The sequence below is a fragment of the Meleagris gallopavo genome, chromosome 2 (genome assembly GCF_000146605.3).
Source record: "Meleagris gallopavo isolate NT-WF06-2002-E0010 breed Aviagen turkey brand Nicholas breeding stock chromosome 2, Turkey_5.1, whole genome shotgun sequence".
NCBI classification, from domain to species: domain Eukaryota; kingdom Metazoa; phylum Chordata; class Aves; order Galliformes; family Phasianidae; genus Meleagris; species Meleagris gallopavo.
Window position 1 is genome coordinate 9,891,135 of NC_015012.2, and position 17,250 is coordinate 9,908,384.

Here is a 17,250-nt window from a genome sequence, read left to right on the forward strand (position 1 = left end):
GGGGTGGCGGCGGAGGGGCTGCCGGATCAGTATGCGGACGGGCGGGCGGCGAGGGTCTGGCAGCTGTACATCGGGGACACGCGGAGCCGCACGGCCGAGTACCGCAGCTGGCTCCTGGCGCTCCTCCGCCAGCACCGCTGCCGTTCCGTCCTCGACGTGGCCTGCGGCACCGGGTGAGGCCCCGCGTCTCCGCGTCCCTCCCGACCTCTCCCTTCCCTCTCCCGTCCCGCTGACGGCGCTGTCCCCAGGGTGGACTCCATCATGCTGCTGGAGGAGGGCTTCCAGGTGACCAGCGTGGACGCCAGCGACAAGATGCTCAAGTACGCGCTGAAGGAGCGCTGGGAGCGGCGCAAGGAGGAACCCTTCGACCGATGGGGTGCGGGCCCGGGGGGTGCGTGGGGCTTTGGCGGGGGGGACGGCGGGAGGGAGAGGGGGAGGGGAGCGGAGGGTCCTTGCGGAGGGCCCCTGCCTTCATCCTCTCCGCGTGCCGCAGTCATCGAGGAGGCCAACTGGCTGACGCTGGAGCAGGACCTGGAGAAGCCCGGGGACGGCTTTGACGCTGTCATCTGCCTGGGGAACTCCTTCGCGCACTTGCCCGACTTCAAAGGTGAGACTCAAAGGTGGGGCTGCAGCTGGAGGGATCGGGGGCTGCCACACACCTGTCTGGAGGGAGGCTGAGGACGTGCCCTAGCTCATGGCACAGGTAGATTGCGCTGTGGCAGCGTGTCTGAAAACAGGCGCTGCTTTGGGGCTCCATGGGGCCACTGAGGCGGTGGTAGAGCTGTGTGTGTCTGTGTCACCTCTGGCTGGGCCGAAGGCACACCCAGACCTGTGCCATGTGTGGGGCTGTGGGTTCCCCACACTTCCCTGGAGAGGCTGAGAGCGTGCCTGAGCTCATCACGGGGGTGGAGCTGCGGGTGCCCCGAGCCACAGGCTGGGGGAACCGTGTGGGTTTGTGTGGATGTGGAGGCACAGTCCGTGCCTGGGGACTCTGGGCTGTTCTCCCCAGGGGACCAGAGTGACCACAAACTGGCCCTGAAGAACATCGCCAGCATGGTGCGGCCTGGTGGCGTCCTGGTCATCGACCACCGCAACTATGACCACATCCTGGCCACCGGCTGCGCGCCGCCTGGAAAGAACATCTACTACAAGGTGGGCAGTTGCCATCCCTGCTCCATTCCACTGCCCTCTGCCACAGCCCCGTTCCCCAGGCTGGGGCCAGGGAGCAGCGGGACACCAACGTTCTGCTGTCCCCAGAGCGACCTGACCAAGGACATCACCACCTCAGTGCTGCTGGTGAACAACAAGGCCCACATGGTGACCCTGGACTACACCGTGCAGGTCCCCCCGACAGAGGCAGGGGCCTCCCCGGAGCTGAGGTGAGAGGGGCTGCATGGGGGTTCCAGCCGAGGCTGGGCCTCGGTGTCTGCCCAGCCTCATGGCCATTGCCTCATTGCAGCAAATTCCGCCTCTCGTACTACCCGCACCGGCTGGAGGCCTTCACAGCACTGCTGAAAGGTGCCTTCCAGGGGAAGTGCCAGCACAGCGTCCTGGGTGACTTCCAGTCCTACACGCCGGGTCAGGCCCATGTTCCCTGCTACTTCATCCACGTCGTCAAGAAGACTGCCTGAGGGGGCTGCTGTGACAGGACTGTGGTGGCAGAGCACTCTGAGTAGCTCTGCAGACAAACAGGTGGCTGGGGACTTCATGGAGACTCACCCAGCAGCCAACTGCTGTTAATTAAGAGCGTCTGTGAGAGCAACCGGAGCCCATGGTCCGTGTGTCCGTCTGTGGGGTGAGCTGCCTTCAGCCGGGTGGGACTGGGGTCGCAGGGCCTGGTGGGCATGGCCTCATCCCAGCCCTCTGCTCCCAGCCCATCCCGCAGTGCCAAGGGTGAAGTGCCAGGGCTGGTGCCTGAGTGGTGGCACAGCTCCACAGCCTCCAAGAGGGCACTGAGCCCCACGGAGCACCATCTGGAGAGCCACGTAGGTAGGGGGGTTACAAACACCCAGTTGAAATGCTTGGTGCAGCTACAGTTCACTTCTTGCCCACCCTGCAGAGCTGGGGATCAGATCCCGGCTCCTTCAGTCCCAGCTCCCTCCAGGCCAGCTCTGCCTGAACATGCTTCATGCTGGAGGCACTCATTAGCCAGGCCACCATGCATGAAGGGCCTGCAGCTGCTGGAGGAGTGGCCCTCTGGGGAAAAGCACGGTGGGGGCACACTCCTTGCCAGCCACACATGGCTCAGCAACACTACTGGCAGCAGCTTTGGTGCCACTAACACAGAGGGCTGATGCTCTGCCTGGGAGCTGCAGGAGCAGCTGCCGAGAGCTGGCAGCCATGAGGCGGACATGAAGGCAGCTGCCAGCTGACTGACACACAGCCCTAGTGTGGGATTTATTTGGGATCCATGGTGGAGGGCAGGAAGCAGTGCACGTGTGGCAGGGGCAGCAGCTGCCAAGAGGCTGCAGTGAGAACCGAGGCAGGAGCAGGAGTGCGTGCTTGGCTCATATGGAGCAGCTCATGGCTGCTCCAGCCGTGGGGTGGGGTGAGTATTGACCTCCTACTGTTCACTGGGACAGGTTTTGCCTACTATTTAATGGGAGTTTCCTTTGCTGGACTTGTCCCCACTGCATTTTGTCCTGGCCCCCTGTGCTGGATGTACAAGAGCAGCCACAGCCCTGCACCCCCCAGCTACTAGTTTCTCTGTGATACACAGCCCCCTCCCGGGCTGGCACAGCCCATCCCAAGCCCCCAGCAAGCGAGCACGAGTGCTGAAAGCTGAAACAGAAAGCTATATTTATTTGTAGGGTCCAGGGCAAGGCCAGAGCCCATGGCAGCAGCATTGCCCGCTAATGGCCCTGTACTACAGCCAGCTCCCCAATCAGGGGTGTTGCTGCCATCCCAAAGGTGACTACTGCCAACCAGTAGAGCCATCCTTGCTTCCCTGTCACTGCTCTGTCCCTCCAGCATGCTCCTGGCGGCCAGGTGCTGCACCCCCTACACTAGAGGGGCTGTTACAGAGTCCCCCACTAGGTCAACACCCACACAAGGCTTTGGTTGTCAAAACTGCACAGCCATTTTTTCTGCCAAGATTGAAAAAAGAGAAGCAGGAGCAATAGGAAGGTAGCAGGTGGGTGTTTCTGCCCCAGTTCTCTCACGCCCCTTAGCTCCATCATCCCTTTGCTCCTCCAGTCCCAGCTCTCCTGAGCCTTATTAGCAGGCAGCAAACTTCTGCTGGATTAGTTTGTACCTGAGGAGCTCCTGCTCAGAGACTGATGGCTGCAACCTCGCAGCAGCCTGCAGGAAGTCTTCCATGGTGAGTATGAGAACAGAGCTCTCTGTATCCAACCCTGTGTAAAAAAGAATGAAAAAAAGTTGAAAGCAAAGCGAGGGAGCAGAGCCTCCAGTCCTTTTTCCAGATAGAGAAGGGGAAAGAAAACTGCCTTTCTCCTCCCCACTGAGGCCATGCAAGGTGCAGACAATCACACATGGCGAAAGCTCCTGCTAGCAACCCACAGCCTTGCACTTAGAAACGGCCCAGAGCCATTGGGGCTCTTCCCTCCAAGCCCAACTCCTGCTATAGCAGTGCTAACTGCCCTCTGTCCTTGTGGTGGGCAACTCCAGCACAAGGGGTGAGGAGGGGCTGGGCTCCTACCCTCCTCGATCCATTCCACCTTGCGTTTGACAGCACACATCATGGCATCTGAGCACAGTGCGTAGATATCAGCTCCTGTCAGCTGAGCTGGGCACTCTTCTAGGATGCTGCTGAGGTTCACAGAAGGATCCAGTTTAAACCTGCCAAGAAATAAAACCACAGGTGCTGAGAGTCTGGGAGACAGGCAGCAGCCAGTGGCTGGGTAGGAGGGATCACAGGCCACAGAGTCACACCCCATGTTTAGCAACTTCTGGACTCTGCTCTTCGTGCTTCAGAAAAATCAAAGCGTTCTACTTGGTTGGTTGATTCTATGTTTTGTTGTGTTTTTTGTTGTTTTCTTTTTTAAACCAGTCATTCATTTCTTTGCAACAACCCCAGAGCAGTGTCCTCTCTACTGCCGAGTAGGATCAAAGGCGACTTGAGTTCTCACTCAGTGAAATGAAGTGCTCTACACACCTGTGAACAGCCTACAGCAAGGGCTGAATAACAACATTTAATTACAGACAACGCTAACCACTGAAACACCAAACCACCCCATCACAGTCATGCTGTAGACAGTGAGCCTCCTACAGCCCAGTGCTGGAGGGCATGGCTGCCAAGCCACACGGTGTGGAACCGTGCATACAGCCAGCCTACGCTGTCACTTCTTCCACCCCATTCTTCAAAGCAGAAGTGATCACAGCTATCCCTTGCACAAAGGCCCTGCAGAGGCAGATTCCCAGTTGCTCTGCTGCTCACCCAGCTGCTGGGGTGCACATTCACATTCAGATAGTGCAGCTTGCCTTTCTCCCTCCAGAAATACTCCTGAGCGAGCTCAGCTCCTGTTCTGCTTCTGGATTTACCTTAACCTCTCACCCTACCTCCTGATTGCCCAACAGTGACTCTGCAGCACTCAGACATGAGGCCAAGTTGGAGCACACTGCACATCAGCCCCAGGAAGGCTGCTACCCATTGGAAAGCAGTGGAAGGGTGCTGCAAGAGGACAGGGTCACTTACTTCCTGGTGACAGCACTCAGCACCTGCAGCTGTGATTCCCGGTCTTCATTTACGCCCACATAGACCAGCTTGTCAAATCTGTCAGCAGAGAGAAGAGACCATCAAGAACAGGCCACTGGTGGCAACTAAAATAGGGCCCTGGGGCAGCTGCTTTGGATGTCAAGTCCTTGGAAGATGGAAAGCTATCTGGGGATGAGGGGTGCAGACGATACGCTGGAGGTCAAGGCTACTCTTCAGAGGGACCTTGGCAAGGCAGAGAAATGGAATGATGGGAACCACATGGGTCCAACAAGGGTGGATGGTACGAAGTCCTGCCCCAGGACAGGCAAATCACAGCCATGAGGACAGGCTGGGAGGGAGCTCTCCAGATAAGGCCCTGGTGGGGCCACAGTCTAGCTCACCAATGGCCAAGGTGCTCGAGAGACCTACCCCAGAGCAAGGCAGGGTAGGATATGACACACCTGCCTGGCCGGAGCAGAGCTGAGTCCAGGAGGTCAGGCCTGTTGGTTGCTCCAATGACAAACACCTCTCTGCTGGAATGGAGGCCATCAAGTTCAGCCAGGAGCTGTGAGACAACTCTGCAAGGAGTGAGATAGGACACTCAGAACTAGGCAAATCATCACCATTACCACTGTATGTGCTTGTAACTTGCTGTTAGACAATGACAACACAGGCCAAACATAGGCAGGCATGCATGGCTCTAGATAAGGTTCTGCACTCAGATGTACCTGCTAATCCTAACTGTCCCTGCTATGTGGTATTGCCCAGCAAATTCAGCTGCAAGACCCATCAATCAGTGCTAGGGACACTCTAGCAGGCCCTGATGCTGCCATCCTATCCTCAGGGTAGCAAGCAGCACAGTGCAGATCCAGTTCTGCAACCGCAGGGCTTGTGATGGTTTGGCAACACAGTACTTCAGTGCTGCACAGACCTCCTGGCATAGGGATATCTCCACTGAGCTTTGGAATCACCTGGAACAATCAACAGGCACCATAATTGCTCCTTCCTAAGCCACTGGTGGATGCTAAGAGCAAATGGCATCACTGGAAAGCACTGCAGAACCCCCTCAGGAATGGAGGAAGAGATTGGATAAAGACTATAAGCCCAACAGAAGACCCCTGGGGGAAATTACTCTGTTTCTGGGTATCAACAAGCTGTACCTGCTTTGCTCCTAACAGAGGCAGCTGAAAAGTTTCCCACCTCAGGAAAATAGCAACTAATAAGACAGCAAAGCAGGGGTGTGAAGGATAACCTTGGAGAGGCCAAAGGGAACAGCTGGCAGCCACGGAAGCAGTTGGAGGAGGCACATTTTTAACCAGTGTTTGCACAATGAGCTTGGGCAATCAGGAATCTGCTGCAATGCAAACAGCAATGGCCAGAGAAAGGCCATGCAGAGTTGAAGGGAACAAGGAGAGAAAAAAAATGAGATAAAGAGTTGGGATGACCTCTGCCTAGCTGGGCCATCCCATGTACCCCCAGGCAGGCAGGGCATGCCTGCTTTCCCAACAGGCTGTGCTCACTCACCTGTCCATGACACCTCCTGAATCTCCACTCCGCCCACGATTTGGGGCCAGAGAATCCAGTTCATCAAAGAAGATAATGCAGGGAGCAGCTGCCCTGGCTCTGGCAAACACTGGGAGGAGACAGAACACACAAGGTGAGAAAGACTCAGAGAAGCTGTCACCAGCAGAGATCTGCAGATGGAAGTCAGCTGCCCACTGCTGCACCACCACCTTTGCTCCTGTCTGAGCGGTCCCAAAGCTCAGCTGTGTCTGTGAGGGGCTGCTTCCCCATCAGGAACACCAAAGACAGACTGGAAGGAGCAGAGTGCGTAAGAGGGGCAACTGCAGTGAGGCAGGGAACTGACATGGTATAGCAGACAATGGATTTATACCCTTGCTGGCAGCTGTGAATGGGAGTCTGGAGAAACAGTTCAAGCACTCCCTCCTCCCCTCCACCACCACAGAACAGATCCTCTTGCCACATGAGGACTGGGATGCTTCTGCTCACCATTACGCACGTTCTCCTCGCTTTGTCCAACATACATGTTGATGAGCTCTGGCCCTTTCACACTGTGGAGGAGGAGGAGAAAAGGGAACAGGTTAGAGCATCCCATAGACTGCCAGGAGAAAGTCCTATTGCAAGACCCCCACTCTTCACCTAAGGAATGTCATGGTGCATGTGGTCGCCACAGCTTTTGCTAACAAGGTCTTTCCCGTCCCAGGAGGTCCATACAGCAGCAGACCAGAGCGGCGCAGACCCAGTGACAGCAGTTCCGGGTGCTCCAGGGGCAACTGGATAGTGTCCAGGATCTCCTTCTTCACCTCATGGAGCCCACCAACGTCCTGCCAGGACACGGAGGGGATCTGCACGAGAGTCAAGTCCCTGTCAGCAGTTCTTTCTGAGCTTGCTTGTTTAGCTCTAGCTCCAATGGGTTATTAGTCATCATTTGCTACGCAGCAAAACAGCCGCACACCACACTGCCCAACTATCCCTTATGTGAGATCCCCCATCCTCTCTTGAGTGTTGCAACAGTGAAACCAAGCCACACATCTCCACAAACAACCTGCAGGCTTCTCTGATTCTCCACTGCACCTCCTACTGCCCATGAGCGAAATAAAAAACAGTAATAGTGTCTGCCTGCAACCTTGAGGGGAGAACTCTACTGCAGACACACAGTTAGGAACATGAGGGAGGTAAAAATACATAAATAAATAAATGAAAAAGGAAACCTGAACCTAGCAACTGTGTGCTACTTGTGTCCAGGGCACCTTGTCCCCCAGGATGGTCAGACTGAGCAAGGGCTTCACTAGAGTGACAAAACCTGGGCTACTAGAACCTCTGTCACATAAAGGATGGTGTGAAGTAGAATCATCCTAGAGGACACTGTGCAGAAAACTACATGCTTTTGAAGGGGGAAATACAGGAACAAACTCCATAGATGCTTACAAGTAATAGCCAAGGATGCGGTGATTCCTTGCAAGTACACAAGGGATCATTGCAACAAGAGGAAAGACAGCAAACCTGAGATGGGTGACATGTCACTTCTGTTATTTTATGCTGAGTAAAGCGATCTTGGAGGAGAATGCTGCTCAAAAGCTTTAGAAATAGCCAGAATGCCACAGCCTGTGGGACAGATCTCCAGAGTCAGAGCAGCTCTCCCGGGAACATGCAGGGAAAGCAAAGCCCCAGAACACTTCCCCCCAGCTGCTGGCTGGGTGCTGAACAGGTGTCAGCACAAACTGCAGGGTTAAAAATAGCCAAAGCAAAATTCCTTTGCCCCTTGGCCAATTTGACACTCCTTCTTCTGCTACTTGAGATGACATTATCATGCTACTATTCCAGCTGCCCAACAACTCCACCAAAAAAAAAAAATAAATAAATAAATAAAAATCAGGACAGGCAAGATAAGGATTTCTAGAAGAAAATCTTTGAAGCAGAAGGTCACAGGCCCTCTTTCCCCACTGCAGATGAGCAGAACAGTTGTCTTCTCCCCTACATTCTTGCTTTTGCTGTTTCCCTAGGAAAAGCTCTACAGATACAAGTGCTGGAAAATGGCAGCAAGGTTGTTTTCAAAAAATACATCATAACTCTAGGACATATTGCAGATGCTGCTAGCAACTGAAGTTTGAAGTTTGTTTTTTTTTCTTGGAGGCTCGAGTTGACGTTCCTTCAACTGCAAACAAATGTGCAAATAACCAGTAGAAGTAAGCCTAGAATTGAAAATTATGCATGTTGAAGTCTGCTAATGGGCTTTTTGAACCACAGCCAACTACTAAGAAATTGTTAAGAGACTGTAAAATGCAAACAAAATTAGCTCCCATTCACACAGCTCACTGCTGAGCAGAGTCTAAGGTAATTATTTGTCTTATAGTGAACTTGGCAAACACTCCTCAAAGCTGAGCTCATTTAATTCATTCGTTTATTAGGTACTGAACAGTCCTGGAGTAGCTTCCAAACGACGACACCAGCAAGGTGATACCCTGCTTGGCCATGACTGCAAATGGGCAGCTGGGGAAGGTGCCTGAATAACTGCTCTGAGGCAGCATTTCAAGTCCTGTACTGAGTCCAGTGATTTTAATCTGACAGCGCGGAGATGAGGCTCTGATCATTTTGCTTGGTCCCAATACCACACTGCCCAGCAGAAATGGCCAACATAAATGCTATTTCCTTGATCCTGAGCCAGAGGCAGACCATGCTCCCCCCTGAGAAGTTCACTCAGCTGATTCTCTCTCACACTTCATGTCCCTTTCCCTGAATAATCCCCCACTTTCAAACTGCCTGGCTGTCAGAAAATCCAGTTTGAGCTGTGGCCAAGGTCACAGACCAAGTTTAAAGGTTCTTGAGCATGTAGGGAAACTCCATCTCCAGCTTGTGTCATGTCCTCTCTGCTCCTATAATGGCAGGTGGCTTCAGCCTCAACAAGGCAGTCAGCCCTCTGCTTACCTTTATCTCTTGAAAGGCTGAGCTACACAGCCTGGCATCCCTACTGTATTAGTTGATGAAGCAGTCTCCAATTACATCTGCAAGAGCTTCCCTGGCCAAATTCAAAACCAGTAAGGTCAAAAACCCAGCTGAACTTTTTCCCATGGCTGGGGGAATATGTGGAATGAGACAGCAGGAGGCAATGTGGTTGGGCATGTGCCAGCCTGCTGAGGTCTGTGAGAGGTATCTTGAGCCACAGAGCTTTAGAAAAACAATCCCACTTCTAGGATCCTACCTTTGGGGCTCCCACTGCCTGTGAATGGGCATCATGTAGCTGGTCCAGTGCAACATTGAAATCCTCCTCGAGTACTGGGAAGCCAGCAGTGCAAAAATCTCTCTCCACTTCCTCACTCAGTCCACCTGGAAAACTGGCAAGGAAAGAGAAGGGGAGAGTTCACGCACTCCCCACTCCACAGCTGTCAGGCTCACTGCATCCCCACCCTCCCTGCCTCCTGCCAAACTGCCTGTGCTACCTCAAGGCCTGGATGCGGGTACAAGCAGCCCGGCTGCTGTGGGACAGCAAGGCACAGAAATCTCCCAGCACAAAACCCTGTGAATGTGGAAACAAACAGCATCAGTTCAATCCCTGAATGCAGCTCCAGCCAGGCTATAAAAGGGGCAAGATTCCTTGCAGAGCTGTTCTTTGAGTTTCTGTGCTCTGTTTAAAGTCTCTAGTTTGCTTTGATGTTGCGTGTTGTGCTAGCTCTGCTAGAAGACAGTGGAAAAAAAACCACATCTGCAAAAAGCGTAGAGTCCTTAGGCACTAGAAATTACGTTAGAGCTGAGGTGTGAGGAACAGGGTTTCCCACTGAAGACAGTGACTGTGCTGTTGGAACTGCCCCTTTTCTACACGGCCAGACACAGGAGGTTGGCCCAGCACTCCCGACCTGCCACATCACAAGCCCACCCTGCTCCACGCACCACTGTGGTTTCACTCACTGCAGTCCTGCGGGCCAGCTTGGCTAGGCTCACTTCTTTGCCCAGAGGAAGACTGGCAGTCAGCGTGCTCAGCATCGCCCTCCTCTGGTCTTCTGAAAGAGCCTCAATTTTCACCTCGTGAAGGAAAGCAGTCTGCACGTCTGTAGGAACATCCTGGGACTTGCAGGTTGTGCCAATCACCAGGACAGGGTGGCTGCTGAGAAAGGGGAACAGCTCTGTGGAAAACTCTCTCCCCGCATTGCCATCACCCACATCAAATCACTCTCCAATGGTCACAACAAACATGCCAGCTTTTCTTATCTGAACAAAGGCAGAAACCAGCCCAGCTTCAGATAATAAGGCCTCCTGGCTCCTCCAGCCACTGACACCACTGAGTTGGAAGAGCAAGCCCTCAATGAAGTGAACAAACCAAGTCGAGGAAAGTCTTCACTAGATTAAAATCAAAACTGAATGTGGTAGCAACAAAAAAATCCTTTATGCAACAGTGACTGCTGACCTAGGAACAGCAGAAGTAATGAATCATCTTGGTGCACAGACCATAAGGTCCTTACCTCAGTGCTGGGTCTCTGTCCAGAAGCAGCTGCCTCAGAGTAGCGATGACCCTGGCGTCCTCTCCTAGCCTGTCCCGATCTCTGCCAAGCACCTCTATGTCTTTCAGTAGAAGCACACAGGGACGATACTGCTGGGCCTGCGCAAAGGCCATCTGTATTTTCTCCTCTGTAGCTGCACTGGTGTCACCACACAAACTAACACAATCAACCTGCAAGACATACAACACACAGCCTGCAGGGGCAGCAACACAGACTGCCGGGGGACAGAGGGAGATGCTCACTGCTGCAAAATGTTCCATAGACAATTGACAGATGAAAGGGGATCTAAAAGGACTCCTGCTTATTGACAGGTTAGGATCATCTGGCATGGAAAAAGAGCAGCGTCGTGCTTTTCTGCAAAGGAAGAAAAGGCTCTTGTCTGAAAGAGCTGAGGCCAAGGGACTGGAAAAGTCAACGAAATACATAGATGTCAGGGCTCAGGCAATCTAAGTTGTCAAAAAGGCCAAGTAAGGTGTTTCAGAACAAAGAGCAGAGGGGAAAGCTCAGGAAATTACTCAACCTAGTGCCACACAAACTCTAAGTGCAAGAGGAAGGTAGAAGGTTAAGAGGGGGAAAAAAAGAAGTTATGGGTGATTAGAAGCCCAGACCAGTTGTTTACTGGCAAACACTGGATGAGTCCTGCAAAAAGGAGAGAAAAGCTTCAAACAATAGCTTGAGTACTGCTAGAAACACGCACTGCTGCCCCTTGGTGCTGAGAGGTCGCACCAGGGAAAGGCAAATCATCTCTGGGAAAGCCTCTGCTCTGTGCACTACAGAAATGTAGAAACTGGAACAGGAGAACTAGATGAACAGCGTGTACCCTTGGATTCAGTAGTGTTAGCCTTTAAATGAGGCACACAAAGTCAAAACCCAAGCTATAATCAGATATGTGTCTTGCACATCCCGCTAGAAGCTGAGACCACTTACCAGGGTGTGGCAGTGCCACAGCACACCCAAACATAGCCTGCCTCCCGTTAGTTTCACTTGTCAGCCTCAGGCCTCGTCCTAGCACAGACAGAAAATCAAACACTTTCCACTCTCTGCTGATCGCTCAAGATCTTGTAAATGTCTATCAAATTCATCCTTAAGTTCTTTATTTCTCCAGCCGAAGAGTCTCTTCAGCTTTTCACTACACAGAAACTGCTCTAGGCTGATCCTCCTCGGTGACCTCCTCTGGATTTTTCCAATTCAGCTCTACATTCTTGATATGCAGAGACTACAACAGTGGATGATATTTCATTCGTAGCAACAGATTTCCACAGAAGCAGCATCTACTCTCCAGTTTGCTTCCTAAAGTATGATCTGAAGCCAAAGTCTTCAGGGAGCCATTGATTAAAATAAATAAATAAATTATTTATCCTGACTGGTGGGAGTGTAACGCTATAATGTGATGGAAAGTACAGCAACAATAGCAGCAAATGAGGACAAGCCCAAATGCAGCAGCCACGGATGCAGAAATGAAGGAAAAAAAGCTGCTTACCTGTGAAAGACCTCTGATAAACAGGGATCTCCAGCAAGATACCCTTGCCTCCAGTGCCAACCATTAAATGAGGTCAGGAGCATTGCATACACCTGAGCTTCTCTGCATTGGCCCTGCCTTCCCACCAGGTGCTCAATCACTGGTTCAGGCCGTGACTTAGCATTTCCACTACAAAGGAGTCAGAAATTCATTGTTTTTCATGTTCAGCTACCTACAGTGATTTTTATCTGCTGTTTTGCTACTGAGTCATCTTGCCTCACTAAAGCTCTCCTCTAGGCCAAGGAGCCTGTCCTTCCTCTTCCACTTAATAATTTGGTTACGAACAAACCATCATGTCACAGTTCACCTTCTTTTCCCAGGTCATTTCTGAATATGCTCCCAGTCCAGACAGCTGCAGAGGTACACTGTTGACTGTGATGACTCACCAGCTACCCCCATCCTGTCCCAAATCTTTAACCTGCACTATCAATACCAGGATCTACTCACTACCACTCAGTATCCCCCAGAACCTTTACAAAATCCAAGTAGACTGTATCAATCAAGTTACCTTCACCACATGCTTGGTGTAACACCTTTAAGAAACTGTGAAGGTTTACAGGACAGAAACTTGCAGTAACTATATGGAAACTTTAACAGTTCCTCGGAGTCATACTCCTCTTTACCAACTCCATCCTCCACTCTAACCTGCTACAGCTTACTGCTCTTTGAAGGATGCCTCTTGTTTTCCAGTGACAGTCATATCCCTGCTTCCCTGTTCTGTCTTCAGATTACTTTTTTCAAGGCCATCCCTACGTGATCACTGCAGTAGCCTCATTTTATGTTAGAGTGTCTCTCATTCACCTCCATAGCAGATGTGAGAACTTTGTTATTCTCCACAGTTCTCTTTTTCTAAAGATATATAATTTTGATGTTCCCCTTCCCAAATCCAAGCAGACTAATGGAAGATTCTGGGGCTTTTTGCTCTTAGGAGGGAGAATAGCGAATGGGAACACAGTTACATTGCAGCTTTTTTCAAAGCAGGGACATTTTGAAGCAGATTTTAGGACAATATCCCGTTACATTCTGCTGCCATGACGTGACAGATGGCAGCAGAGGGGCAGTCTGACACAATGATGTCTGACATGGAAGTATGTCTGGGGCAAAGTGGAACTGAATTTCTCAATGCGGATAAAATGGCACCCACTGACATTCACTGACGCTCACTGAACGTTTATGGAGACCAAACAGTGTATGGGAGCATAGTGAAGTGGTGGGTGGTGCGTGCCAGCAGTGGTGACAGTGATGTGAAAGACAAAGCCAAATTCTGGACAGTGGTGCACAGCTGTCACAGCACAAATGAAGAGCATCTTCATCAGCTCATCCACGTGAATTGATGGATTACGACAGGGAACTGCATATGGAGCTGAATATCAGCTTCAATGCACTAGAAATGATGGTGGCAACATAGGAATATCACAAAGTTTGCACCAGGTGGGCACAATGAATACTCACACAGGAACAGAAACAACACTGTGTATACTGTGGAAAGTGAAAGTGTTATTTCTGCATTGAACATTGAAAAGGGCAGTTGACCTAAAGAATTAAGCTGTAACATATCCTTAGAAATTGCTGATGTGGAAAGTAAGAATACCATATACATATTAGTAACATATTTTAGAAACATAGTTCCCAATTTACCTAACAAATTCTTTCTCACTAAGCTGCAATAGATTTTAAATGTTCTAAACAATGTGGGTATAGTATTCTGAACTAGGAAACATATTGTAAGGTCGTTCATTAGACTGGCAGAAGCGAAATACATTTAACAAACTTTCAAAGGAGTCAGGGCCTTTAGACAAAGCAGAACTGTCCCACTTTGTGGGAATGTTAGGATGCCATATACAGGCTCCAAGATACTCCCCTCCATCCTCCTTCTGAGCTTATCTCTATGCAAGGACAGACAGATGACCAGAACAATGACCCAGTGTAAAAGGGTGTCAAATCTGCTTTATCAGAGAAACCATCCTAGAAAATTATTTGGATATTTCCAATAATATGTTTGTCAGAACCTACTGAAACAATGAGGCTGAAGGTGACAGTTTCCTGAATCATATCATTAGTGTGGTGAAACATGGATGTTGACTCTACGAACCAGAGTCAAAAGAGCAGTCCACAGAGTGGCAACATATGAACTGCCCGCCCATTGAAGAAAAAGTTCAAGACACAGCCCCAGGAGCTAAGGTCACGTGCAGTGTCTTTTTTGATAGGAAAGTGATGATCCTCTTGAGTTTCCTGGAACCTGGATGAACCATTGACTCTGACCACCACATCGTGACACTGACTAAGCTGAAGGCTCGGACTTCAGAGCCAGGCCAGAGAAGACGACAACCTTTCTCTTCCAACACAATAATGCCAGGCCCCGTTCTAGTTTGAAGACCATGGAGTACACTACTCATCTGGCTGGATTGTCCTATTACAACCACTGTATGATCCAGATTCGGTACCTTCTGAGTTCCATCTGTTTGGGCCAATGAAAGATAAACTGTGTGGGGAACATTTTCCTAGCAATGATGCCCTCATAGTAGCTGTGAAACAGGCCACCTCTGCTGGTACAGATTTTCACAAGTGTGGCATGCAAACTCTTGTTCATCACTGCTGAAAATGCATACAATGGTAATCATGGTGACTATGCTGAAAAATAGTGTTTGTAGCTGAGAATCTGCTCAACCAAATGGTGTTACTGTGCTCTTTGTGTTTGTTTTAATTTCCATGGAAATAAATAGGATACATTACTTTCAGAATGGCCTATGTAGTATCAATTCAATAATCTATCCAATGAAATGAAATCTACAACTGTGTAACATCACAGCTGCAAAGTAAGTTATACTGACCGAAATAACAGTTATTAAAGAAAGGTATAAAGGCAACCTCTGCAACACAAGACCTCAAAATTACTGATTCCTGAGCACTGGAAGGTACACACCAGGGAAAACAACTCCTGGCGCTTGGTCTATTTTTATATATTCTTCCTAATCATCTGTTTCTGGTTTGCCCATCAACAGTCCTAACCTGTGCCAGAGTGAGCTACTGAGCTCAGCAAACTTTGACTCCTTTTGTCTGCATACATGCATGGGAGCAGTTTCTGAATGGGCTCATGTCACAGTTGCCAGCTTTTTGGTACTGCTATCTTAAAGAACGTTTCTGAAATTCTTCCAATGTGGTAAACCCTCTCATCAACCGCTCGCAGGATGAAGTACCTTGAAGAGGTGGAGGTTGAGGCAGCTGCACACAGCTCTGACAGCCATCGCTTTCCCACTGCCACTTGGTCCTGAGAGGAGAACGCTGCCAGCCCCATTCAGCGCTGCTGCCCTGTAACAGAAATTCAAGACCAGAGCTATAATCAGATGTGTGTCTTGCCCATCCTGCTAGAACCTAAGACCCAAGGTCCCAGCTCTCCTGAGGTTTGCTAGGAGGAGTTCTAACTCACTGACTGGTCAGGTAAGGCCGAAGAGCATCACAGAGCTCCTTCACAACATCAGAAAGTCCAGCAGGAGATAAACTGCTCCAGAACTCATGGCTGGTATAGGCTGGGGCAGACGGGACAGCACTGTTTGTTGAACCCACCTATGAGAAAAATCAGCACTTTGTAGAACATCTGTTGAGAAAAGACAATGACCAACTGACAGTCTGTCTTGAAATGCCATTTCTCAAGAGCAGGAAATGCAAGCCTCCACAGGCATATCTGTCGTGGATTGAGCAACCTCAGGCTCAGATCTTCTGGACAATCACCCTGCTCTCTGAAATCTTACCAGATACAGAGAGGTGTTTTGGGTGTCTGCCAGGTAACCCTCGGACTGCATGCCTTCCACCGTGCCTAATACCTTCCTCACTTTGAAGTAAAGCTCCGGCCACCTAAAGGAAAACCAAACGTTGGGTCAACATCTTGAAGGCAGGATATCTAAGCACACAATGGAAGGTTTGTGCCTCCTGGGGTTCTGCCTCCATCCAAAAAAATAATGCCTAAAATATTCATCATAAGGTTATATTCCTAAGTTTTAAAATATATCATGGAACTGAACAGTGTTCAACACATCTTGCAAATCCTGCATGAACAGTTCCATTTTCCACCCTTCCTCCCCTTTGTTCTTTTCCCGCTGGACTCTCTCTCAACTCTTCCCTCCATAAGCAAGCTAAGGGAGGCTGTGCTCTTAGCTGCAACCGTCCCCAACCCAACAATGTTTCCCTCTCCCTCTAAAATAACAGGCAGATAAACTCCTAGCTGGCAACCCTGTCTATGGCAGGGGATTGGAACTCAATGATCTTTAAGGTCCCCTCCAACTCAAGCCAATCTATGATTCTACGGACTCCAAGAACAGAAGAGAACAGAACCCATTGTCTTGTTTCAAGAAGGAGGAGAAAAGCACCTTTTCTCTTTTTGTATCCGTATAACAGAACCAGTTCATTGGCACTTACCTAAGGAGTTTGTCTGCATTTCCATCTAAAAACTCAGCACACCCAAATGTTGGGACACAGAGGACATCTCCCTCCTGGACCAGCCTACAAAAACACAGCAACAACAAAAAAAAAAAACAAGAGCTTCACTAAGTGAGAAATGGTAAATTCTTCTCGTGCATCCACTCCATACCACACGCTTCTACAGAAAGTAATATAGCAGTTAACACCAATTCAGTCCTTTCTGTATTCTGAAACCGGGAATACCGAACGATGGGATGCATGGGATGAAAGCAGGCGCAACCAGAGGGGGCGCGCAATGGAGAGTGCTGTGTGGAAGTGCGGCCTGTGTGAACTTATGGGGAGATGAATCACGGCATCATGGAACATCCCGACGGAAGGGCCCACCACAACCACAGCGTCCGGCTCCCGTCTCCGCACCGCACCGCCCACCGCCTAAAAAGCGTCCAGCCGCGGCTCACCGGGGCGTCTGGAAGTGCCGGTAGAGCAGGCGGTCGTACACGCCTCGGGTGCAGTAGGCAGGCGAGCAGATCATCTCGACGTGCAGCTCCGCGGCGAAGGGCGGCACGGGCAACAAGGAGCGGCTGCCCTTCCCTTCCGCAGCCCCGGGCACCCCGTCGTACCTCTGCGGGGGGACGAGGCACGCCGTG

General features: G+C 50.7%; 2 protein-coding genes across 2 annotated transcripts; one reads left to right on the forward strand and one right to left on the reverse strand.

Moving 5' to 3' along the window:
* On the forward strand, positions 1-1,767 carry GNMT (glycine N-methyltransferase; the record flags this gene model as incomplete). The annotated part of the gene is made up of 6 exons (XM_010706618.1): positions 1-173; positions 249-376; positions 494-607; positions 1,010-1,152; positions 1,258-1,379; positions 1,460-1,767. Coding segments are annotated over 6 exons (852 nt in total), but the record flags the coding sequence as incomplete, so codon positions are not given.
* A 1,008-nt stretch (positions 1,768-2,775) lies between these two features.
* On the reverse strand, positions 2,776-17,249 carry PEX6 (peroxisomal biogenesis factor 6; the record flags this gene model as incomplete). The annotated part of the gene is made up of 16 exons (XM_003203779.3): positions 2,776-3,353; positions 3,659-3,798; positions 4,655-4,732; positions 5,116-5,232; positions 6,179-6,287; positions 6,665-6,726; positions 6,815-7,020; positions 9,375-9,507; positions 9,613-9,689; positions 10,079-10,274; positions 10,630-10,838; positions 15,385-15,496; positions 15,615-15,751; positions 15,937-16,039; positions 16,601-16,684; positions 17,062-17,249. Coding segments are annotated over 16 exons (2,088 nt in total), but the record flags the coding sequence as incomplete, so codon positions are not given.
* Between the last annotated feature and the right edge of the window lies 1 nt (position 17,250).